The sequence below is a fragment of the Geotrypetes seraphini genome, chromosome 8, assembly GCF_902459505.1.
Source record: "Geotrypetes seraphini chromosome 8, aGeoSer1.1, whole genome shotgun sequence".
Lineage (NCBI taxonomy): Eukaryota > Metazoa > Chordata > Amphibia > Gymnophiona > Dermophiidae > Geotrypetes > Geotrypetes seraphini.
The window spans coordinates 7,000,033-7,025,618 of record NC_047091.1 but is presented as its reverse complement, the minus strand read 5'-3'; the positions used below and the strand labels follow the sequence as shown (position 1 = coordinate 7,025,618).

The 25,586-nt window shown below is 44.1% G+C and overlaps 1 protein-coding gene across 7 annotated transcripts in view; it reads right to left on the bottom strand.

The window, feature by feature from the left end:
- The window catches only part of PHACTR4 (phosphatase and actin regulator 4), a 117,020-nt gene that overhangs the window by 50,236 nt on the left and 41,198 nt on the right, over nucleotides 1-25,586 (bottom strand). The window contains exon 1 of one of the 7 annotated variants that reach the window (XM_033954882.1): nucleotides 16,054-16,322. The exons of 4 other annotated variants lie outside the window; for them this stretch is intronic. In XM_033954882.1, the coding sequence (XP_033810773.1) occupies nucleotides 16,054-16,099 (46 nt within the window). In that variant the 5' untranslated portion in view covers nucleotides 16,100-16,322. Of the gene's footprint in view, nucleotides 1-6,486; nucleotides 6,635-16,053; nucleotides 16,323-25,586 lie in introns of those variants that run through there. 2 more of the 7 variants (XM_033954876.1, XM_033954881.1) reach the window with 2 other exon arrangements.

Sequence of the window (25,586 nt, the reverse complement as noted above, 5' to 3'; positions counted from 1 at the left end):
GCAAACCCCCCTCCCCCCCAACGACCGCCCCCCCCCCAAGAACCTCCGACCGCCTCCCAGCCGACCCGCGATCCCCCTGGCGACCCCCACGACCCCCCCACCCCCCTTCCCCGTACCTTTGGTAGTTGGCCGGACAGACAGGCCCAACCATGTGCCTCAGGCCGCGCCCCCAGGTGGGACCTAAGGCTCCAGGGCCTATTCTGATTGGCCCACGCGCCTTAGGTCCCACCAGTAGGCGGAGCTTTAGGATGGATGGGCCAATCCGGCCTCATTCCTTCGTTGGCTGCCTGCCGGACAGGCGGGTTTGGCTCCCGTCTGTCCGGCCAACTACCAAAGGTACGGGGAAGGGGGGTGGGGGGGTCGTGGGGGTCGCCAGGGGGATCGCGGGTCGGCTGGGAGGCGGTCGGAGGTTCTTGGGGGGGGCGGTCGGTGGGGGGGAGGGGGGTTTGCGTCGAGGGCAGGAGGGCCTGGGATCCCTCCTGCCCGTAATGTAGTGCGGGGTGGGGTTAGGGGGTCGCCGTGGCCAGGAGGGTTTGGGCTCCCTTCTGGCCCAACTACCAAAGGTACGGGGAAGGGGGGTGGGGGGGTCGTGGGGGTCGTCAGGGGGATCGCGGGTCGGCTGGGGGGCGGTCGGAGGTTCTTGGGGGGGGGCGGTCGTTGGGGGGAGGGGGGTTTGCATCGAGGGCAGGAGGGCCTGGGATCCCTCCTGCCCGTAATGTAGTGCGGGGTGGGGTTAGGGGGTCGCCGTGGCCAGGAGGATTTGGGCTCCCTCCTGGCCCGATATTGTTGGGGAGTCGGCGGTCCTTCGGGGGGAGGGATGTATCGGACGTCGGGGGGGGGCATCAGGCTTTCAGGATGGGGACAGACCTTCAAGGGGGGACAGTGCACGGAAGTCAGGGGGGGTGAACGGAGAGTCGGGACAGCGCACGGAAAGTCAGGGCAGTGCACGGAAGTCAGGGGGGGGTGAACGGAGAGTCGGGACAGCGCACGGAAAGTCAGGGCAGTGCACGGAAGTCAGGGGGGGGTGAACGGAGAGTCGGGACAGCGCACGGAGAGGCGGGGCAGTGCACGGAAGTCAGGGGGGGGTGAACGGAGAGTCGGGCAGCATGCGCGGTATAATCGTGAGCGCGTTATACCAAAGTTTTTGTGCTTATCATCGTGATTTCTGCGCGCTATACACGTGTGCGCGTTTTATACGGGTGCGTGTTATTTGCGTGAAAATACGGTAATCAGTTTGGTTTCCTCTGAGTGAACACCATTTACCCCCATCCTCCGTTACCTGTAGGTCAATTCATTTTCTAATCCAGTTCACCACCTCTAGTAGTAACCAAGATGCTCAGTCTATTCATGAGCTCCTAGAAGGAACCGAAGGGAAACAGTCTCTTCCAGGTGTAAAGTGCAGTCATTGCCTAGTGGTTAGAGCATTTGGCCGATTACCAAGGAAGTCTGTTTCAATCCTATTGTTGCTCCTTGTGGTCTCAGGTCAGTGAATTCTGGCAACTCCCAGCTACCTTCACTTTTTTTTGGGAGAAGCACCATCAACTCTGGTTTTCATTTATGTAAATGAAAAGACACAATCATGTCAACCCCCAGCAACATTAAGATTTGTTCCCTGATCAAGAACTAGGACTGAAATTACAGAGATTAAATTTACCTTTCATATTACAGAAAAAGTACTGCCTGGTAGAGAATGACACAGTGACAAAATTCATCACCATTCCCATCCCCGCGGATAACTGCGAGAAACCATCCTCTTGTCATTCTTTAAGGAGAAAAGGAAGAATCAGAGTTTGAATGGGCCCAGCCACTGACCCTCAAGCCTTGCGTTGAAGAATGCTGGTGTCGAAGGACACGGTACTACTCGAAAGGGTCCAGAGAAGAGTGACTAAAATGGTTAAGAGGCTGGAAGAGTTGCTGTACAGTGAGAGATTGGAGAAACTGGAACTCTTTTCCCTTGAAAAGAGGAGACAGAGGGGACATGATCGAAATGTTCAAGATACTGAAGGGAATAGACTTAGTAGATAAAAACAGATTGTTCACCCTCTCCAAGGTAGGAAGAACAAGAGGGCATCCTCTAAAGCTGAAAGGGGATAGATTCCGTACAAAAGTAAGGAAGTTCTTCTTCACCCAGAGAGTGGTGGAGAGCAGGAACGTTCTTCTGGAGTCTGTTATAGGGGAAAACACCCTCCAGGGATTCAAGACAAAGTTGGACAACTTCCTGCTAAACTGGAACGTACGCAGGTGAGGCCGGACTCACTTAAGAGCACTAGTCTTTGACCTGAGGGCTGCCGCGTGAGCGGACTGCTGGGCAGGATGGACCACTGGTTTGACCCAGCAGCAGCAATTCTTATGTTCTTATGAGGTTCCAACAGATACTAAAGAATGACACGGGATTGTTTCACATGGTCATCTGCGGGGACGGTGATGAATTTTGTCACCGTATCATTCTCTACTGCCTGGCCCATCTCGTCTCCTCACTCCCCCCTCCTGTTACAGTATAGACAGTGCTGGGCAGACTATGGTCTACATATGTCCCAGAAATACCAAAGACATAAAATACTTCATCATCATCTATCACATTCTTTGTTGGTTTATGAATTGATGAGTGTGACTGTTAGGCAGGCTGGATTGACTATCCAGGTCCTTTATCTGCCATCATTTACTGGACTACGATTAGCAAGAGCTAACCGAAAGGATCAAGCTACACTTCCTCCTTCGTATTCACGGGGATTAGGGGCAGAGCGAATATTTAAAAAACGTGAATAATATTTGGGCCGGTTCTGCCCCTAACCCCCACTTCCCCTGGCTATTTTAAGCCCTGAAAGCCCCCCCCCCTTAAGCCTTACCTGGTGGTCTAGCGGGTTTTCAGGCAGGAGCGATCTTCCCACGCTCCTGCCCCGTGCAGATCGTTCACAGGAAATGGCTACCTTGAGCTCCCGTAGTTTCTCGAGCTATTTCCTGTGAGCGATCTGCACGGGGCAGGAGCGTGGGAAGATCGCTCCTGCCCCGAAAACCTAGACCACCAGGTAAGGCTTAAGGGGGGCTTACAGGGCTTAAAATAGCCTCAAAAATGAAAATAAATTTTGTGGTTTAAAATCGCGAATAAGCGAATCCGTAGATACAGAATTCAAAAATACGGAGGGGGAAGTGTACAGTTTCTGGCAAGTCAGCAGAAGCTCAAAATTGGGGGGGGGGGGGGGGGGGACAACCACACAGAAAAACCAACCCAAGGACTATAATTACTGAAATGAGAATATAGCATTAAGTGATTTCTTTTTACTAGCCAGGCCATTTCAGGCCCAAGGTAGCTATGTGAAATTATGCTGCCTATCCCCAAAATCAAGAAATACAACAAGTATCAATCCATTATGAACTCTGACATAGGGCTTTGATATCTGGTTTTTAGAGACTAAAGACCAAAATGTGCCCCACTGTTTCTCCTGGAAATGCAGAAATATAGATCAATGCAAAGATGTGTGATCTTCAAAATCTACATTTTTACAAGCGGAACTAGAAAATCTAGAAAGAGAAAGGGTGACTTTAGTCATGAATCACAAATGGACAAAACATTCCAACTGTCAAGAAGAGGACCAATTGATTTTCGAAATGTGGAACAGCCTTCCAGACTATTATCGTCAACTTAAAATAGTAGAGTTTGGAATTGTGATGATTTTGGATCCACTTGTGAGCAGACGTTCTCCAACATGAATGATATCAAAAGCAAGCTAAGAAGTCAGCTTAATGATGTAAACTTAGAATCCTGTTTAAAACGGAAAACTTCCAACTACTCACCGAACATGAAACAACTTTGTGCGAAAATACTGTCAAGAGTCTCATTAAATTGTTTTTATTTGCTGTAAGTATTTGAAGTTTTGTTTTTGTGTTAAATGCATATATAACCATATCGCATTAAAAATCGTATCTCAAACCCCCTTCTCTACCTATTGTGGTTCTTTGTAAAATCTTGGGTCAAACATTTAGAATAAAATGGCTCTTTGCTTTAAAAATGTTGCTGACCCCTGGTCTTAAGGCAAAACAAAAGCTTAGGATGCTTCCAAAAACATATGTTCAGATGCACAAAGCTCCATCAACCCAGTAAAAAAAAATAAAAATACCAGGTTGGAAGCGATTTACTCACACAAAGAGCATGCAAATCATATGCATGCTATTTGTGCGGAGTAGCCCAGTAAAAGATGGAAGGAACTGTGCCTGGTGACTGCTCAGAACAAAATCACTAGGTACAGCTCCTCCTACTCCTCCTGCCTGCAGCCACCATTCTCCTCTGCCCAGTTGATGGCTGCTCCAGAATCATGATCAGCTGAGAGCCAGCAGAGGGAAGAGTGGCAGCTGCAGTCTCAGCTGATTTGAGGCTTCCCCTTCCGACTCTAGAGCTGCGATCAGCTGATCGGGACTCTGAAGATGGCAGGGGAAACCCCAATCAGCTGATCGCAGCTCCAGAGCTGACAGGGGAAGCCATGAATCAGCAGAGCCGGCAGTCACCACTCTCCCCTCTGCCAGCTCTCAACTGATCGCAGCTCTGGAACCACCATCAGCTGGGTAGAAGGGGAGAATAACAGCTACTGGCAGCTCCAGTGCTGCCGGAAAATTTCCCCATTTTGTGCATCACTAGGAGAGCTCATTAAAATACTAATGAGCTCCTTGTAATGCATTTGCATAGGGTTCTCAGTGGCTGCTACGAGGATTGGTAACAGCCCTCCTGAGAACCCTTTTGAGCATCGGGAGGAAAGCTTCTCTGCCAATAAGACTGCTTTAACAAGGTCTTAACAGCATGAAAAGCTTTTGAGTATCAGGGCCACAGACATTTCCGCAGGACCTCAAGGCTAGGCCCCAATTACCCTGCCTCACTAGCTCTTGTGGTACCATTAATCACACAGCATGGAAGTCCCCAGAATGGCATGTGAATGTGAAGTCGACACCACACCTCAGCTAAAGAGGAATAGTAGACAGTAAAGCATTGTCTTCCGAGACTGCTAATGGAGAAAGCATTACCACGCAGGTTTAACCTGCTTTTAAAGATAAAAGTAAACAAACACTCATCGACCAAAGCAATCATATATACCGTATTATGTGCATAGGTTTTACTGGCTGAGCAATACAGAAATGGTGTCAGAAAGTGAAGCCCCCACTGGAGCAACCTGTACACACAAATTCATTCGAGTGCTGTCTGGCAAGAAAGGCATTAATTACTCCCACCATTCTGGAAGTTTAGCAGCACTTGTGTGGCACATTACAAGCTAGAACGTGGCCTTTTGGGGACTCTCTAGCTAAATCGCAGGACTCCAATTTGCACAGGACCGTAAATGTGGACAGCATATCAAAATGTATCCATCGCCACAAATTGATCAAGATTTCTTAAGGCCTAAGATTTTGTTGCAACCAAGAATCCCAAACAGCCACATTCAAAATGTGTTTTGGGAATAGCTGCACAGAGCCCAGGCCAAGCATGCAACTTATCACATAAATTACACTAGAATACAGGTGTGCTAGGATCTAAGAGAGTGGTGGGAGTAACTGCTTCTCTCAAAACACTTTCCTCCCTTTTCTCCTCCCTCTTGTTAAAGTATGCTAACCATGCCAGCTTTGGACTGCAGCCTCCCGCAGAATATGAGCTGCAAAACAAAGGAAAGAGAGCACTCACTCAGTTCAACCCAGTGCACTGGTACCGCTGCTCGAGGCACTCCTGGAAAATGCCAGCTGCAGTCTCTCCGGCACATGCCCTCGGCCAGTAACCATCGCAGAATCATACTGTGAGTAGCAGCAACTCAACCCAAAGGCAGTGAAATCACATTTATTACATTCTTGATTCTACTTCAGAAAGATGAAAGCTTGGCTCCTCGCCCAAGCTTTTAATGGAAGCAACAACTAACTTGTTAATCAGAAACACAAGGAGTAACACTGGCTGCCCACATGTAACAGGACTTGCGTATCTACTCCTGTCCTAGAGATTATATTCGTGCACCTTTCTGATTTCATGTGCAAGTTTCTTTAAATTAGACCCCTTTTTTCCTAACTCATATAATCCCAGTGTTGAACCAACTAACCCATGCAGCAAAGGATTCACTTTAAGATCCTTTCAACTATGCATCAGATTTTGTATCATGTTTCTCTGGTTGTCTTACGGGGCTTTTTTGAAATTTATCAACCTAGAACAGTGATCTCAAACGTGCACCTCGGGGGCCACATGCAGCCCGCCAGGTACTATTTTGAGGCCCTCGGTACGTTTATCATAATCACAAAAGTAAAATAAAAGAGTTTCTTGATCATATGTCTCTTTAGCTATAAATTACATATTTATTATTATTAAGACTTAGCCGAAAGGAAAGATTTATAAACTATAAAGAGTTTTACCTCATGCTAAATTGTCATTTCTTTAATAAGACATTAACTATTTTTTTCCGAGGCCCTCCAAGGACCTACAAATCCAAAATGTGGCCCTGCAAAGGGTTTGAGTTGGAGACCACTGACCTTGAAGGTGTTTGAGATCAGAAAATAGTATGGAGCTTGAGTTTAGAGGGCAAGATGTCAATCTCTCATGTTAGGATTGTGCAGCGATGTTGGTCTGTGGCAGGTGCCCATATTTGGAATGTGTTGACTGGAATTTTGCAATACTGTGCTGGAAGGATGAATTTTTAGAAAATGCTAAAAACTCAATTGTTTGCTAGTGCATTCTTGTGTTCATTTTTGCAAACCATATATAGTCAATATACAGTATATACATTTTTAAATAAATAATAAAATAAAATAAATATGCCAGTAATTCCCAGACATGTCCTGGGGGAACCCAAGTTTTTGGGCTATCCACAATGAATATGCATGAGATTTACATACCAAAGAAGAAACATGCAAATTGATTTCACAAAAATTTAACGTGAATATCCTGCAGACCCAACTGGCTGGGGTTCCCTCAGGGCAGCATTGGGAATCACTGCTGTATACTGTTATTTGAATACTTTTCCTGCTGTAATTGTCTATTGCCTGTTTGATTTATCTAGCTGCATATCACCTTGGATGAATTTCTTAAAAAAGGTAAATAAATCCAAAGAAATGCATCCATAATTTTTAATTTTTTTTTTTTTTTTAAAGCTGCACCTATCGTTTTGAATTTTAAGTAAAATCAAGGTGCTACTGTACTAATAATCCTACAGGAAATGATTATATGGAAGTATTTTCCATAGGTATTAACAAGTATTTTAAATGCTTCATAACAGAATCACAGTAAGATTTCAGTGCTGCAAAAGCTACATTAATAGTCATTAATAGTCACTATCCAAAAATCAAGGATATTTAATAAAAAGTTTAGTTGTGTTGTTTTTGTTTTTTTTTAATTACAGTGGAACCTTGGTTTACGAGCATAATTCATTCCAGAAGCATGCTCGTAAACCAAAATATTCGTATATCAAAGCGAGTTGCCCCATAGGAACTAAAGGAAACTCGCTTGATTCATTCCCACCCACCCCCGAGGCCAGCGGCGCTGCTCTACTCACCCAAGAACCAGCATTGCTCCCCTCCCCCCCCCCGGCTCATGAAGGCTCCCCCACGATCCGGCACCCCCCTGCTCACGTGCCCCCCCCCCCCCATGATCCGGCATCCCCCAGGCACCCATCCGATCACATTGCTTACCCCCATTTGCACCGGCACCAACGCACAGGACATGCCGGTGCCTGAAGATCTGCCTTCTTCTTTTTGCTGGACCTTGAGCAAATCAATCATCTACACCCAAATGATGGGCTCAGCAGAGGATTGTCACCCTCCGTGGTAAATATACTTCATTCATGCTTTTTATCCTGCCAGATTGGTTAATCGCTTTTTAGAATAGGATATTATCTGAAGTTTTCTAAGACAGGTTGTCGGCCCCCACCCCTACTACAGAGGATATCAATACCTGTGAAGAATCTGAAGGCAACATTTTTCTCTAAGATTAAGTCACAGAAATGGGCACCCCCCCTTAAAAAAAAACCAATTCATTTTTATACACTAGAGAGGAATTTTAAACATTGTGCTGATCCAATTAGCTTCACTGGCTCAGCAGGAAAAAGCATTTCTATAGTTTCTTTGTTAATTATATCTTAGACTCTGGATGCTGCTTAATTTAAGAGTGTTCTGGTGTTGAGGCATTCTGTATATTATGCTGGAGCCTGAAACAAACATTGGATGTCTGGGGGGGAAGATATCCAGCCTGAGCTCTGAATCTCGATAACAGTACTTCCCATAAACCACTGCCCCAGGGACTACTCTATTTGCAGCAGTTATTCCCCTACCTTCTGTATGACGAATGATACACAATCTGCTGAGATTAAATACTGCTAGATTTCCTGGCAGTCAGGAAAGAATCAATCATTCTTCCTGTGGGAGCATCTCTTCACCAGCTCTCTGAGCAAATTTCTCTTTGAATTCCAGGCACCCCAAACAATGACACATGTTACTTAAGCCATGCCCTGACACAGGCAGGTCTGATCTCATTACAGGGGTCTAGGAGATGAAAGTCATTTTACCCTGCCCTGGCATACAGTACAGCACTGCTGAATTAAAACACAAATGCAGAAGATAGAGAACAGACACAATGAAAACGATGCCTGCAGGACAAAGAGGGGAAGTAGCAAGGGGCCGGATGCTCTAAAAATCGCCCTTAAAATCCTGTGGGTCGCTGTGGTGCCGATAAATGGTCTGATTTGATAATGGTGATCGATACTGAAACAATTTTGCATGCAAATTAGTTTCTCAGAGGTTCGCCGTAATCCCATCCAATCATTGGAGAAAGTGACTGACACATGCGCAAAGCCGGTAGGGGAAGCCCTGAAGCAGCCTCTTGCAACTCAATTGTGATGGGCAAGAGAAGGTTTGTTTTGTTTTTTTAATGGTCAGAGATGTTATGTGCAAGTTACACACACATCTATGGCCATTTTTTAAAAAATATTGTGCCGGGACACCCACACCCCCCAACATATGCTTAAAAAATATATATATATATATCAGCATGAAGGAAGCCCAATCCCTCCTGCCTCAGTCACCCAGAAACCCCCCCCCCCAAACACACACACACCCCTCCTACCTTTAAATCGAAGATCAGTACTTTCTCCTGCTGGCAGGTCTTCCTTTTCAAAATGGCAGGCCTTCCCCTTCCAAGTGCATCCTGGGATGCACTAGGAGATGCCTAAAACTCTGGTGGAGGGGCCTTAGGGATCTGTGCCAATCAGGGCCTTGAGAAGGGCCTTGAGAATCCCTCCTGCCAATCTTCAATTCAGAGGAGTAGGGGGGTCCCGGCAGCAGGAGGGAGTGGGCAGCCATCCTACTGATCTTCAATTTTGGGGATATGGGGGATCCAGGTGGTCCAATATCTAACCTCCCCCTCTTCTTTTCAATATCTTCACATCTCTCCTCACAACTGCACAATCAATAGGCTTTACCATGTATTCCTATGCCAATGACATCCAACTGATACATCCAATTGATTTAACTAACCCCAAAGACATTCAGACTATCAATGACAAACTTAAAAAAGTTAGCCAATGGCTCACGAACAATATGCTATTTTTAAACACCTCCAAATTAAAAGGGATGTTATTATCATGGAACAATGATGAACATCCGGTCTCTCCCATCTGTCTTAAATCCATTCCAATTCAATTTTCTTCCTCTATTAAGATTCTTGGTGTTATCATTGATGACAAATTATCATTTCATCAACAGATTAGCTCAGTGGTCAAAAAATGTTTTTACAGGTTGAGAGAATGATCAAATCAATTTCTAGTCTTCTAGAACCATCATCTCTCAACATCCTACCTGGTGATCTCACAACTAGACTACTACAATTCATTGTATCAAGGAATATGCCAGAAAGAATTAAGAAGATTGCAAGCTATCCAAAACACAGCCATCAAACTAATATAAAAAGCAAAAAAATGTGATCATGTTACACCTCTTCTAATAAAATCGCATTGGTTACCAATTACTCACAGAATCACCTATAAAATCTTATTACTCACATTGAAAATTAAAAATCTACATTCCCCAGGATTCATCGACAGGTTAATCATTCCTTACTGCTCTTCCAGAACACTCAGATCTAACAATCAACATCTCTTGAATATTCCCTACGTCACCTTTTCTACGACACCACCAGAAAAAAGATTTTCTCAGTTGCAGCTCCAACTCTTTGGAATTCAATACCACTGTCCCTGCGGGAAGAGATCCTTATCGATAAATTTAAAGCGAACTGAAAAACATTTTTATTCAAATATGCCTATGATTTCTAACTCTCCAACCAAAGAGCAATGAAGGAAGAGCATATTCCTCCCATTACATTCACCTTTTTATTTCACTATCCTATCACAAATTGTGTATCCTATCACTTTCCAAATGTGTCTATGTTTTTGTCATTGTTCATGTCTTAGTCACGTCACCCTGATTTTTTATATTCTTCTTTTTATACCACTTAGACAATTTTTAAAGCGGTATATCAAATTTTTAATAAACTTGAGGCAGGAGTGAGAGGGGCTTCCTTCTTACTGATTTTTTTTTTTTAAGTTCAGGGGGTGTGGGCCATCATTGGGGGGAAGGGCACTTTTTAAAAATTATTTTTAATGGGGACAGATACTGTGCATGTGTAACACACGTACAACTTATGTGCCTATTAAAAATACTGTTTAAAAAAAAATTGTTCAGGGCACTTTTTTATTTTTTCTTCAACACTACTGGCACCTCCAGACCTGTCAGAGATTTCAGAGCATTAAAAACCAGCATTTCATTTTGTGCATCATCTGGGCATCAATCGGCGTGCTCAATTTAATATTGATAGCTTGTTTTAATCTATTTACATATGATTATTGGAGGCTGCTACAAACCACAGAAAAAAATGTGATTAGCCATTTTGAGTATCAATAGCTAAAATACTTAAAACTGGTTTAACGTTGATCGTTAAAGGCATGGTGAGTTTTGAGAATATGGGCCAAGGAGACAAGAGGAGTTAAGGCCCAGGCATAACTATTCAAAATTACTGGAGAATAGAATATTCTAATAGCTAGCATTTCATCACCTAGCATGTCAATCTTCATCACCATTACCACTGACAAATGAAAACGACAAATTTTAAAATGTAATGGTGGTGGTTATTTTTTTGCTCGACTAGACTACTGTAATGTAACACTAGTTCTTTGCTCTAAAACATTGCTATCGCGTCTACAACTAGCTCAAAATACAGTGACTCCAAGTTTATTAACTTTCTATCCCATACTTTATGGTAAAACCTTCTCAGTGGCTTACAATTCTAAATAAAATTTAAGGGATGTGCCAATTTAAAAGACTAGACAGTGAGGATAAATAATAGAAATACATTCATTACAGAGAAGGAAAAGGACTTGTATATGGACCATTGAAATCGGAACATCTACATTCCTACTATATGAAACTATATTGGCTGCCCATAACCAAAAGGATCAAGTTTAAATTAGGCATCACTGCCTTTAAGATCCTTAAGAGGAAATGTCCCAGACTAACTAAGAGTTGACTACCCTACCTCCAGGGTGCCTCCCAACAGATCTTCTACCATAAATCTTTCCACTTAAAATTCCCAGCATGCAACAATATAAAGTCTACCAGGCAAATTACCTTATCCATCCAATATCAATTAGCAAAATGCTGGAACCAACTACCACTTAACACTATGATCTTGTGACCACTATCTCAGGTTCAGATAACTTTTAAAAGCACCCTGAAGGTTGGAGTCTCGCTTTGTGGGAGGATACGGCTCCGCATCTTCGTTACTTTGTCAATGTGATGTTGTCTCCACTGTTGACTGAAAGAGCTGATTTGCTGGCTGGGGCATGGAGCGCTGACCTGGGGTGTACTATACCGTCTTCCTTGCTTTCTCATTGTTTTGTTTTTTTACGTACTATTTCTTTTAATATGTTACATAGGGAGCAGGAATATAAATTCTTCCATAGAGCGTTTATTTCCCCGCTTAGGGCTTACCGTGCCGGCTTTGCTGCTCATGCCTGTTGTCCCAAGTGTAATGTGAGCTCTGCCACCCTGGGCCATATGTTCTGGGCTTGCCCTTTAGTGAGGACTTTCCGGCTACAAGTGTGGGCCTTTTTGTCCTCCTTGTATTCTTCGTTACCTGCATGCACCCCTTCCATTGTACTTTTCTATGATGGAGCGGCCTATTCTCACTGCTCTGCTGGACAGCGGTTGTTGGTTTCCAAGGCACTCCTTTTAGCTAAGGCGGCCATCTTGGTTTTCTGGCGGGATCCGCATGCTTCCTCCTTCTCTCAGTGGCAGTTATCACTCTATGATTTAGCGCTCTTGGAGCATAGGGCGGTGGGGACACATGATGAGAACCGGTGGAACAAATTTCAGGATGTGTGGGAGGGGTACTGGTTGTCCCTTCCACATAGGGAGAGAAGTTTGCTGCTAAATTGTTGACCTCTTGGGGTGTGCTGTTCCTGTTGAGGGCGGGACGCTGCTTCCCGGGTGCACTGTCTGCTTTTGCTTCTTTCTTTCTTTTCCTGCGACCTCTTTATCTTCCCATTTTTGCTTTTTCATCTTACCACATAGGGAAGGGGTCTGGGGGGGGGAGTTGGGAGGGTTGGGGGGCTTGGGTTCTGTAGGGGGGATTGCTGGTGGCTCATGTATAATCCATATTGGGCATATTTTGATCGTTTTTGGCTGCATTCTCCTGTATTATTGTTACATGTTGATTACTTGTCTTGTTTGGAGGCTGCTCTGGAACTGTTGTTGAGTTCATGCTTCCTGTTGTTTTCTCTGCTGTTGTGTTTGCTCAATAAAGAAATATTATATAAAAAAAAAAAAAGCACCCTGAAGTAACCGAAATGGTAATTGTAGAAGCCCATTTCTAAACTATCTAATGCAACTCCTGGGACATAACGATAAGCCAACGATGACCTACTTGAACTTGTAACTTTGTATTTGTAACTATGACCTAACTATATTAATAACTTTATGATCTACCTGTACTAACAACTCAGTTGAATGTCCATGTCAAACTATCCATTGTAACTTCCTGGGTAATTGACCCAACCTCTTATAATGTACACTTTCCCCTCCGAATTTGCGGGGGTTCAGGGCAGAGCCAGCCCACGAATAATATTCGGGCTGGTTCTGCCCCTAACCCCCGCTTCCCCCGGCTATTTTAAGCCCTGAAAGTCCCCCCCCCTTAAGCCTTACCTGGTGGTCTAGCGGGTTTTCGGGGCAGGAGCGATCTTCTCATGCTCCTGCCCCGTGCAGATCGCTCACAGGAAATGGCTGCCTTGAGCTTCCGTAGTCTCTCAAGCTATTTCCTGTGAGCGATCTGCACGGGGCAGGAGCATGGGAAGATCGCTCCTGCCCCGAAAACCCGCTAGATCACCAGGTAAGGCTTAAGGGGGGCTTAAAATAGCCTGAAAATTAAAATGTATTTTTTTATCTAAAACCGCAAATAAGCGAATCCGTAGATACGGAATTTGCGAATACGGAGGGGGAAGTGTAATATGACCTTGAACTGAATAGGTAAAGGCAGAATAGAAAACCTGATTAACATGACAATAAGCCCAATAAAAAATATTCTCTGGACCGGCAGAGTTTATTCTACAGGTTCCAGCTCAAATGAGCGAAAGGGACATGGCAAAATGTCTGATGCTATGTAGAATTGACCAATGTATGTTTTACAAGTAGATAAAATACATACATAAAACGTTTGACATATTTTAAAATCTATTTTAAGAGTGAGCATAACTTCACTGATAACATATAACCTGCATCTGCAGTAAAAAAAATTCCTATATAAATCATAAATTAAATATAAAAAGTAACGATTACTAATACTGATGACAAACAGTATTTTGTAAAGAAACAAAATCTGAATTAGTGGCTATACCATAAAGCGTGATTTCTAATCCTCTACCAAAAAAAAAAAAAAAAGAAGATCTACTTGAAGCAGAAAACAAGCTCGAAAATATCACAATCCTAGAATAATAAAAAAAAGTGTGGTAGCATAGTGGTTAAAGCAGTAAGAACCAGGGGCTGCATGTGTTGAAATCCTCCTCCCCCCCCCCCCACAACCACATTGCTCCTTGTAACCTTGTACTTCTATTATTTTTATAGTGCTACCAGACATACGCAGCGCTGTAGTCACAAAGAAGACAGTCCCTGCTCAAAAGAGCTTACAATCTAAACAGACAAGACAAACAAGGGAAACGATTAATCTGTTGGCTAGGTTGGTGGGCAGTGGGGAGTAGGGTTATGGATTGAAGGCTGCTTTAAAACAAGGGAAGGGGCTTGGTGGACAAACTCGGGTAATTTGTTCCAGGCATAGGGGGCAGCTAGATGAAATGAACGAAGTCAGGTATGTACCCTCCACTGCCTCTGGTACAATGAATGTAGGTATAGGTATGGGTCACGCATTTTGATAAATTGCCTTTCTGAAAGTGCAGACACTGCATACAGTTTTGTACATAAGCTAACCCTATGCAAAGCCATGTGTTTAGACACCACTGCACAACATATTTCAAATCGATAGCAATGCTATTAGCTATTCTACCCCAAGGCATAGAAAGGTTAAGCTCATGCTTCTGTAATAGTTGAGGATTTAGGGCCTGTTTCTTCTTTATGCTGCTAACATAAGAGTATCTACAACTTTTCATGGCTTCTATGAAGAGCATGGATCAAAGGACAGAACAAGGCAAGTAAAAGCTTTGCATTAAGGGCAGCTACAGCTGTGTACTGGTCTGAGCAGGAAAAAAAGTATCGGCCCAACATCTGTGCAGGTGCAGGAATGATGATAGACGTGAACATTGGCGTTGCAAAAGTTTCATGCAAGGAATACCATTCCAGCACACATACACAAATGTGTGCCAGTACTTTTTCCTGATCTTGGCACACAACCTTGTGTAATGTGTCCAGTGCACTCTCCCTGATTAACAAGTTTTGTGCAGGTTCTATCTGCATATACTTTACATTAGTTTACAAAATTGTGTGTTAAGTTTGCATTAGAAGCAGTGCACAGCTCTAAAGGCAAGCTTTCTGCATCAGGCCCTTAGATTGTAAGCCCTCAGGAACAGGGAAAAATACCTGTTGTATCTGTGAGCTACCACTGAAAAAGGTGTAAGGTAAAATCCCTAGAATTAAAAATCAGACCTATTAAGCATAAAAGGAACTGCATATAGCACTTATATCCTGTGCAACTGAACTTTTAATAAAAAGGTGATTGGGAGAAGGGGTAATATCTTTGAAGGATCTTCAAAAAGTTTCCGCACTTTTATTTTGTTAAACGCCATTTATTAAATATCTCAAAAGCAAATGACATCACTTTTCCACATAATCACCCTGTTTTGGGATACATTTTTCCCATGGCATTCTGCGACATGCCCTCTTACCACTTCTCCTGCCCCAACCATTTCCCACAAAAATATAAAAGTACGGAAACCTTTTGAAGAACCCTCGTGAATCTCCCTCAAATTTTAAGAGACAATACAGAATCAGAAATCCTTTTAACCTTCCTTTTCAGGAGAACAGGCCTGCCTCTCTGCCAGCATGTAATCTCAGGGCACATCAAAGATCAGGAGACCCAAATAACAGGCTGCAGGACATCAAAGGAATCATGTTTACTCCACCATCAGCAAAACATTCCTAACTGTACAAAAAAGGGAAGCGTTTTACTCCGAGTGCCTGAGCAAAAGCCTCTCCTGCTCCTTCAGAGGTTCCAGCCACAGAACTGCTCAGTATGAGGGAACAGTGGAATGAAGAAAAAATAATAACAATAAAAAAAGTTTCCTTTAAAATCATGACAACCTCCCCCCCCCCCCAGAATTGGGAAGGAGGAGAATGCCACGCAGCACAGTGAACAAGCTTAGTTCACGAAAGAGTGAATAACCACCTCCAAGAAACAACTTGTTGCCATGTTCTCAGGAAGACAGAAGCATTTCCAGTTTGACTAGGTCTCTGCAGCTGGCACTTTCACACACGTACGCAAACTATCTGCGATCCCACCCAGTCCCTGCAACCTCTTGGATACCCTCTTTTTTTGTTGTTTTTTTTACTTACCCACAATGGCCGGGATCATCGGCTTAGAGAAGAATGCCTGGCCCATGATCACTGCCTCTTCCTCCCTTAGGTAAAGGGAGGGAAGGGGGTGGCCTGAAACAGAAGCCTCTTTTTGTCAGTTTAGAGGAGGCAGGCTTTTAATTCCACTCGGGAACGGACACAGCAGTAGGAAGAAATTTGGGCAGGGGGGTCCCGCGCCCAGCCACTTGTGGTTCTAATAAATCAGGTTAGGACGCCAGCTCGCTAAGCACAGGAATGCCTGTCATTCCAGAGAACACACGGTTTGGGGCAGGAGGTTAGGGAGGGGGAGGAGACTGGCAATAATACTGGGCTGCTTAGCTGCGTAGCCCAAATAATCAACACACACATCCTCCACCCACCCCCTTTTCCTGCTTCCCAGCTCCATGTCTAGGCAAGAAATGGGGTGGGGGGGGGAGGAGGAACAAAAAACAGTCAGAAATCAGTTTCACTTCACCCTAAGCAATCGCTAACCTCTGTAAAAGTACAAAGGCTCCCTCCAGTGTCACTGTCAAACACAGCCCTCCCCTCCCCATGGGACTCTAGTCTGCCCCAACCTGTTCTTGGATCTCCACTCCAATCCTGCAGCTTACACAGGCTCATAAACCTGCCCCTTCCTGAAGGCTTCAATTTAATTTCCCTTCCCTTGGAAAGGTTAAAGACGCATCACAATGTGGAGACAAAGATCTCAGTATGTATACTTTGGAAGAAAAGCGGGAGAGGGGAGACATGACAAACATTTTTAAATACCTGTGTGGCATAAATGCACAGGAAGCAACCTAAGGAAGCATAGGATGAAGGTGTAACAGGACAGACTCGAGAATAATCTAAGGAAGTATTTCTTTATGGCAAGGGTGGTGGATGCATGGAAAAGCCGCCTCCCAGCAGAGGCGGTGGAGATAAAAGACTTTATTGGAATTCAAGAAAGCCTGGGACAAACAAAGGATCTGTAAGAGAGAGGAAAAGATAGAAGAGCTAGATACACTTCTCCCTCAGTATTCGCAGGGGTTAGGGGCAGAGCTGGCCTCCGAATGTTGAAAATTTGCGAATAATTTTTTAGCTGGCTCTGACCCACCCCCGCCTCCCACCCGGCATCCTGGACATTACCTGGTGGTCTAGCGGGCTTTAGGGGCAGGAGCGATCTTCCTACGCTCATGCCCCGTGCAGATCACTCATAGGAAATGGCTGCCGTGAGTTCCCGTAGTCTCGAGACTACGACGGTAGCTCACGGTAGCCATTTCCTATGAGTGATCTGCATGGGGCAAGAGCGTAGGAAGATCGCTCCTGTCCTTAAAATGCCCGCTAGACCACCAGGTAAGGATCAGGATGCCGGCAGGGAAGGCCCAGAATGTAGCTTTATTTAAAAAAAAAAAAGTCCCGGATTCGGAGGGAGAAGTGTAGCTGGATAGGCTGTGTGGTCTTTATTTCTGCTCTCTTTTTCTCTGTGTTACCTCGAAGGGGACCGCAAGTATTAAATGTGTGCGAGAACACCTTCCTTGCCAGGGGCATAGTATGAGAGGGGTGCAGACCGCCCCAGCCGCTGTCTTGGTGGGGGCGCTTACACCTCTCCACCCCCCAATGCCACGCTGACACCTCTCCACCCCCCAATGCCACCCCCCAATGCCATCCTTCCCTCCCCGTACCTCTTTAAATCTTCACCAGAACGAGCAGCTTCTTCAGCCTGCTGTTTGCACCGGCCTGGCTCCTCTCTGAAATCACTTCCTGGTTACGGGACCAGGAAGTGACATCAGAGGGAAAGCCAACACCAGCGTGAGCAGCAGACCGGTGAAGCTGCTCACATTGGCAAAGATTTAAAGAGGTACGGGGGAGAAAGGAGGGCTGCCAACCCTCACTTCAACCACTGATCCTCGCATATCACAAAACAACACACAAGGATCACAAGGCTCATTCATCTTCTCAGTCCTTGTACCATAGCACTGAGCACAGTTGCCACTTCCTTCAGTCATGGTTGGCTTTAATGCCCTAGGTCACAGCCCAAATCACCCTGTCAAACCTTCCTAGCAGTAGTGGGGAAGTATCAGTTTGAGCAGATTTGTGCCAGTGCTGCTGTTTGAAGGTGAAATGTCCAAGACAACCACATAAACAAAAATGGAAATCTAAGTATTTTGTAAAGTTTCTGGTGGCACTTGTGCTTTGAGGACCTTGGAGATAGATTTTCACACATATCATTGCAGTGGTGTCACATATAATTTTTTTTATTGCGCTTGCTATACTGCTAATACTGATCACATAGAACTAAGTTGTTCACAAATTAAATTAATAAGAAACTGGAAAGGCAGTAAGAAAAGGAGTGGGGGGGGGGGACAGTGTACCCATATGGTATGACCCATAGACCCAACTACTATCAGAAAATTTATGCAAAACAACCAAGACCCCTTTTACAAAGCCATGGTAGCAAATCCCCGCAAGGCAAATGCAACGTGGCTCTGTAAAAAGGGGACCCAAGTTTTTAATAATTTCTTAAGTTTGGTAAGAAATAGATCACTGTACATTTCCAGTGGAAGCTTGCACTGTGAAGTAGAAAGTACTATGTCTGGTCTGTTCGTGTTGGGTTTGCCTAGGCTCGGGTAGGACCAAACTGTAACACAGGAGTACAAGAGGGAGAACATGGAATGGTTAAGAGATGAAAGAATTGTGGAAGGCCTGCATGATAAGCTTTGAAGGCCAAAAGAATCTTGTACTGCATTTGAAGAGACATGGGTAGCCAAATCAATCTTTATGGCTTAACTCCAAGATTCAAATTAGCGGTTTTAAAATCGTATGGAAGCACTGGATTATTGCAGGTATACGGACTCTAGGTGATGTTATTTTAAATGGTAAACTGCTTGATTTTTCACAATTGCAACATAAATATGGTCTAAACAAAACACAAAGCTTTAAATGGTTGTAGCTGAAGCAGGTTATTCAGGAGGGGTTCCCTGAATGGAAAAATCTTAACAATCAATATAGTCTGGAATTCTTATGCTTTCAGGCGGATTTCTTGGGACACCAGGCCGCACAGTGGTATAAATTGATATCTGGATTTATGAATAAAAAAACCAAAGACTGGTCTTAAGAGACATTTGGAGCATTGAGATTAAGCATCAAATTTCTGCATCTCAATGGCCACGAATTTGCTCTTGGAGAATGAGATGTACAATGTCTGCATCTATGAGACAAACTTGGTTCTTTTTGTTACATAGAGCATTTTGGACCCCAGTTAGATTACAGAAGTTGGATAGCTCTAAGTCTAATAGATGCTGGCATTGTAATCTGGAAGCAGGGACTCTAGATCATCTATTATTTTTTTTGTCCCTGTATTATGGCCTTTTGGAAATCAATTTGGTCTCAAATTAATTGTTTATAAGAAAACCATGTAGCTCTATCATATGATACAATTCTATTTGGGACGTCAATGAGCATCATCAAGTAAGACTAGTCATATGATAATGCTACATGGTTTTCTAGTAAACAATTAATTTGAGACCAAATTGATTTCCAAAAGGCCATGATACAGGGACAATAGAAAATTAAAATTTTTTAAAAGCTTGTGCCAGGATCCACCCCTCCTCCCCAACTTCAAAGGAAAAAAAAAGAATTTGTCAGGAGGGAAGCTTACTCCCTCCTGTCTCAGCCACTCAAACACCCACATCCCTGACCCCCCACCTTTAAATTAAAGAGCAGCAGGAGGGAAGCTCATTCCCTCCTGCTACCGGGACCCCTGCAAATCCCCGATACCCCACCCCAAACCCCCGACACCTCTCCTACAACCCTGTACCTGTTAAATGGCAATCTGGCAGGAGAGATGCCTATTCTCTGCTGTTAGTAGGCCCACCTCTAAAATGGCAGGCCTTTCCCTTCCCAGTGTATCCTGGGATCCACTGGGGGAGATGTCTGTGATTGACCCAGACACCCAAGGCTCCTCCCATAGGAGTGGTCTTAGGCATAGGGGCCAATCAGGGCCTTAGGCCCCTTTCTGGTGCATCCTGGAATGCACTGGGTGAGGCCTAAGATTCTGACTGGCTCAGGTACCTAAGGCCACTGGATCAGGGTCTTAGGTCCCACCCAGTGCATCCCAGGATGCATTGGAAAGGGGCCTAAGGCCCTGACTGGCCCAGGCACCTAAGTCCACTCGCTTTAGAAATTAAATAGTAGTAGTATTATCGGTCACACAACACGTGTGTAATGGATGCATGCAATATTTTTTATATTATGCATGATTTCAGCATTATTTACCTTTATGTAATATTTATATTAATCTTGTTATACAGTAATTCAAGTCCTGGAGGTAGCCTTTCAGGCAAAACTTGGCCAAGTCGGGCATGGTTTTTTAAACCCTCCACTTCTGCTGCTCAAATAAAGCGTGTGAACTTTTGATTGCTTGTGTTTTTCTCCAGTCTGACTTATACTGCACCATTCTGACTCTTGTGGACTAGTTGCCTATTTGTTTTTTGGGACAATTATACAGCTAAGCCAGTGTTGCTTTGGCAAAAATATATATATATAATTATTATTAAGGATAAAATTCTTTCAGGGAGAATCAGACAAAATCTAAAGCAGCTCTGAAAAACTAACAATGAAATACTTTCTTGAAGCATCTGTGTACCCTTAGAAGGGATATGTCAAATATAAATCAAAAATAATTTTCATCATCACTCGTTACCTTGGGCAAATCACTTAACCCTCCATTGCTCTCAGGCACTCTAGGAATGGGAAAATACCTACCGTTCTTAATATAACTCAACAGGAGTCAAAAATAAAGACTATTTTCTCTATGTTTCTGGACTTCTGGTCAGTATTACCCTGCTAGATATCATCAGAAATATATATAAGACTGGGTGGCATCTCCCTTCAACAGCAGCTGTGAGTGCGCTAAAAAGCTAACATTGGCCGAAATAACTAAATATTTTCTCTAATACCCTTTACGTTTTGTAAAAATATCCACTAACATACTTCCTTCCTGTGCTCACGTCTAATTCTTAAGAATGTTAAGACAGAACCTGTAACCCGTTCTGAGCTCTTTGGGGAAGGACGGACAGAAATATAGTAAGCATGTCTCTCTGTAGGTGATATGCACAGATAAGAGGAATGACCAAGAAAAGGCAAGTGGATGAGAATAGTGGGGGGGAGGAAATGCTACAGTGTTTAGGCGGAATATGAAGCAACTTTGATCGCAGTCAGAGGAACTCTGCACAGTTAGGTCACATCATAAAAACTCAAAATAGCCAAGGTCCCTGGCTTGCCTTCAATTTCATTAAAATATTCTAACCTGCAATGAACCTTCATTTGGTTCTTACATTGTCTAACCAGATACTGTCCAGCCTTAGACAGGAGGGAGCCCAGAGGGAACGTTTGCTTCCTGTTCAGTTTCCAGGCTGAAACTCCCATTTCCTTAGGCTGTTCTCAGTGTCCCTGCAGTCATCCCACATAGAATTTTTTTAATCCCAGGGAGAAGTGGGGGAGAGGAGGAGAGAAGAGTTTGCAACAGAACTTTCTATGAAGTTATTTGCCAGTCAGGAATATCGCTCAAGAAATTAAGGGTAAGCAAAAGTGAAGGTAAATATATAGACCCAATGGTTATACCAAGTTGATGCCAAAAGAAACCAAGAGTAAATTTACTCAGAGGGAATACAATTGGCAGAGTGGCATCATCTTATGCCATAATCTCTCCTAGCTGCTCTTCATTTTCTAGGCCAGTACTGTGAGCACAGAAGTTAAGTGCCCACAGGCTCAGCACTTTGTGATGTTCATCTCATGCAAGACAAAATCAGCATCAGAGGTGATGCTGTTTCAATGTGGAGCTGTTAGGGATTGGCCTAGTGCAGGGGTCAGCAACTTGAGGTTCTTCTTGCATATTGCTGCGGCTCTCCAGGCCACAACCCCTTTAATCGCCCTTCCAACCCCATGATCCCCCTCCCCTCTGGGCCTACTGAGATACCTGGTGGTCCAGCGGAGGTCTTTGTGGCAGGAGCTTAGTTTTCTCGTTCCTGCCTCCTCGCAGCTGCCTTCTAAAATGGCTGTTGTGACCTCTCACAGCTGTCCACGGCATTTCCTGTAGAACCGCGAGAGGTCGCAGCAGCCATTTTAGAAGGCAGCTGTAAGGAGGCAGGAGCGAGGGGGCCACACTACTGCCACAAACACTTTCACTGGACCACCAGGTATCTCGGTAGGCCCGGGGGAGGGGGGGGGAGTATGGAATCGTGGGGTTGGGAGAGAGATTAAAGGGTTGGGGCCTGGAGAGGGGAGAGAACCTTGGCTATGGGTTAAGGGGGAGGGGAAGAGACAGGGGAGGGAGGGAGGGCTGAGAGGTGCAGAGACCTGCAAGGGGTTAGAGAGGAGAGAAGCTAGCTACACCTTGTGGCTCTTTGTAGAACTTGGGTCAAACATTTTCGATAAATTAGCTCTTTATTCTAAAAAGGTTGCAGACCCCTGGCCTAGTGGTTGAAGCTGCTGCCTCAGCATCCTGAGATTGTAAGTTTGATCCCAGCCTGCTCCTTGTGGATCTGGGCATATATATAAACGTTTTTTTAAAAGTTAGTTGTAGTTGGCAGGGTAGTTAGTGCCTGACACAAAATCGAAGACAAGCCCAGACCCAAACAAACCATATCCCACCACACACTGGGACAACAGTACAGTCTTCAGACAGTCCCTTTGGATAACAGACAAACTTAGCCAGTTTTTCCCCCGTTGTCTTTTAAAATGAAAGAATATAGAGTTATCAAACCTGTCTTCAACCTTTTAAAGAGCCCTACAATTTTAAAATCAAAAGTTATAGCGGGCCAGAAGTCTTAAGGAAGGAGAAAAAAAAAAAAGACAGACTCCACCCAATGCTGCTTTATTCAGAGCACATTTATTTCATGCCCATCAGATTCTAGTCGTTCCGTCTGGGCTTGCAGCTCAGAACCAGGGGCTGGGATCTGGCATGGTGAGCCTTTGTTCACAATTGCCTGGGGATTTTCCCCACTATTTGTTATCTCCCTTTACCTCTCCTCCTTAATGAAATCTTCCACATGTTAGGAGCTCTTTCTGGAACCCTGACATCATGAGCCTTTAACAAGCCCACTAGGTATTATGCTTTGTGATGACCCACAGTCTTCATACAAGTACTGCAAACTGCTTGTAGAGCACTTGCAAGCCTATGTGGAAGAACTGAGCAGGAATTTCTTTTAAGTCCCTCTGTATAATAGTGGCTGTGCACTGGGCAAAAAGAATGCATATGAAGAATTTCACACACTTATATGCTTCTAAAGTGTATCTAGAGGTGCTTGGGCAACATCCTTGATTGAGAACTTCCTCATACCCAAGTTGGATTCCATAAGTATAGAGGGCCCATAATCACATCGCAAACTTAAGGGGCATCATAGAAAAGGCGAGGGAGTACCAGAAGAAGCTTTACCTGCGCTTCATTCATTATACCAAGGCTTTTGAGTCTATTGAGCATGACAAGCTTTAGGAAGCACCAAGTGAGGTAGGGGTGCCAGCACACCTGATCAGGTTAATCAAAATGCTCTACTATGATCAAGAAGCTACAGTGCGAACCAGGTATGACACAGATACAGAATGGTTCAAGATCAAAAAAGGTACAAGACAAGGATGCATCCTCCTTTTCAACCTCTATGCAGAAGTAATCATGAAGAAGCTGGACTTAGATGATTTGAGTGTTAGGGTGAAAATAGGCTGAAGAACCATCAGCAATCTGAGATACGCACATGATACTACTCTACTGGCAGAGAGTGAGAAGGACCTCAAGAAGTTGATCCTGAAGCTGAAAGAAGGAAGTGAGAAGATGGTACTTTACTTGAACATCAAGAAGAGGAAAACCATCACTACCGCCAACAAGAAAATCTACATAAAGAAAAATAATGAAGAAATATTAGTGTTTCACAGCTTCATTTTCCTTGGGTCACTCATTGATCAAAGAGGCAGTTCAAAAGCAGAGATCAAGCGTCGACTAGCACTGGAGCATATAGCCATGGTGAGCATGGACCACATATGGAAGTGGAAGGACATCTCAGTCACCATCAAAAACAAAGCTGATCGCTGCCATTGTGTTACCAATCCTGACATATGGCTGTGAGAATGAACACTCACAAAAGCAGATAGAAGAAAAATAGAAGCCTTCGAGCTGTGGTGCTGGAGAAGACGTTTACAAATACCATGGACAGCTAGGATCACCAACAAAGATGTTCTTGATCATATAAACCCAGAGTTGATCCTGGAAGGCAAGATTACCAGATAGAAACCTACCTATTTTGGACACATGATGAGGGTGAATTCACTAGAAAAGGAGGTGCTACTCAGAAGAGTCGGTGGTAGAGAATGACACGGGGACAAATTTTTCCCTGTCCCCATTGAAACTCATTTTCCCCAACCTTTTCCTGTTCCTGTCCCATTCCTGAAAGCTCTGTCCTCATCTGCACAAGCCTCAAACACTTTAAAATCATAAGTGTTCGAGGCTTGTGCAGTTAAGGCAGAGCTTACAGGAATGGGACAAGGACAAAACTTGCGGGGAAGGGAAAATTGAGCTCCTACGGGGATGGGGAAAAATTTGTCCCCAAGTCATTCTCTACTCAGTAGTAAAAAAGCAGGGGAGGCCAAAGGCCCATTGGCTGGATACCCTCAAGAATGACATGGAATGAACATCAAGCAATTGAAAGAAGCCATGGAAAACAGAGAAGCAAAGCGAGGACTGGCCTACAGAGTATCCAAGGGTTAGTCATGACTGAACATCTTTCTCATTATCTAAGGCAGAAAGAACAATGCATGAAGAGATGAACACATGCAATGCTTACTGGGGTCAGTGTAGCTAACATGTAGCTCAAGTAGTAGGTAAAACAATGAACCACCACTTCTACCCAAGTACATGAGGCTGCTGATATCCAAAATTCCAACACACTAATATTATAACAAAACTACTAAAATTTCTACTGCACTGTAAACAAACATATACTGAGAGAGGGAGCTTACAGTTTACTGAAGACTGGAACATGGTCATACTTTTGTCCCGTCTGTCTGCTTTGGTAAGGGCTCACTTGGCATTCCCTCATAGAAATCACAAGACCCAATTCTAGCTGGCTCAGAACAAGGAGTATGGGAAGAATGTTTTAAGAGAAAAATGGAAGCTGCAAATATAAGACCAGAATAGAGCCAAGAGTAACCTCCAGGCCACCGCCCCCACCATACATGCATGTCTGCCTGCCTGATATATCCCTGTTTGGTTTACTCCTTGCCCATTTAATCAGCACCTCTACTGGACCTCTCATCACCCACTGCAAAACTTTTTTTCTCTAACCTATTTAAAGAACTAGTTGAGAAACCACATTTTTCACACATTACAACCATCAAGGTTATTCATCCCCTTACTGACTACCCAGGAATTCCAACACGCATCGTTCAAACCATACGCACAATTTACACACACAAAATAAAGCAAAAGCACTCAAAATGTGTTTTTCAAAAAACTTACTGTGTACAAGATCTTCCAGCAATGAAAGCGGCCTGTTTTCATTTGAAAT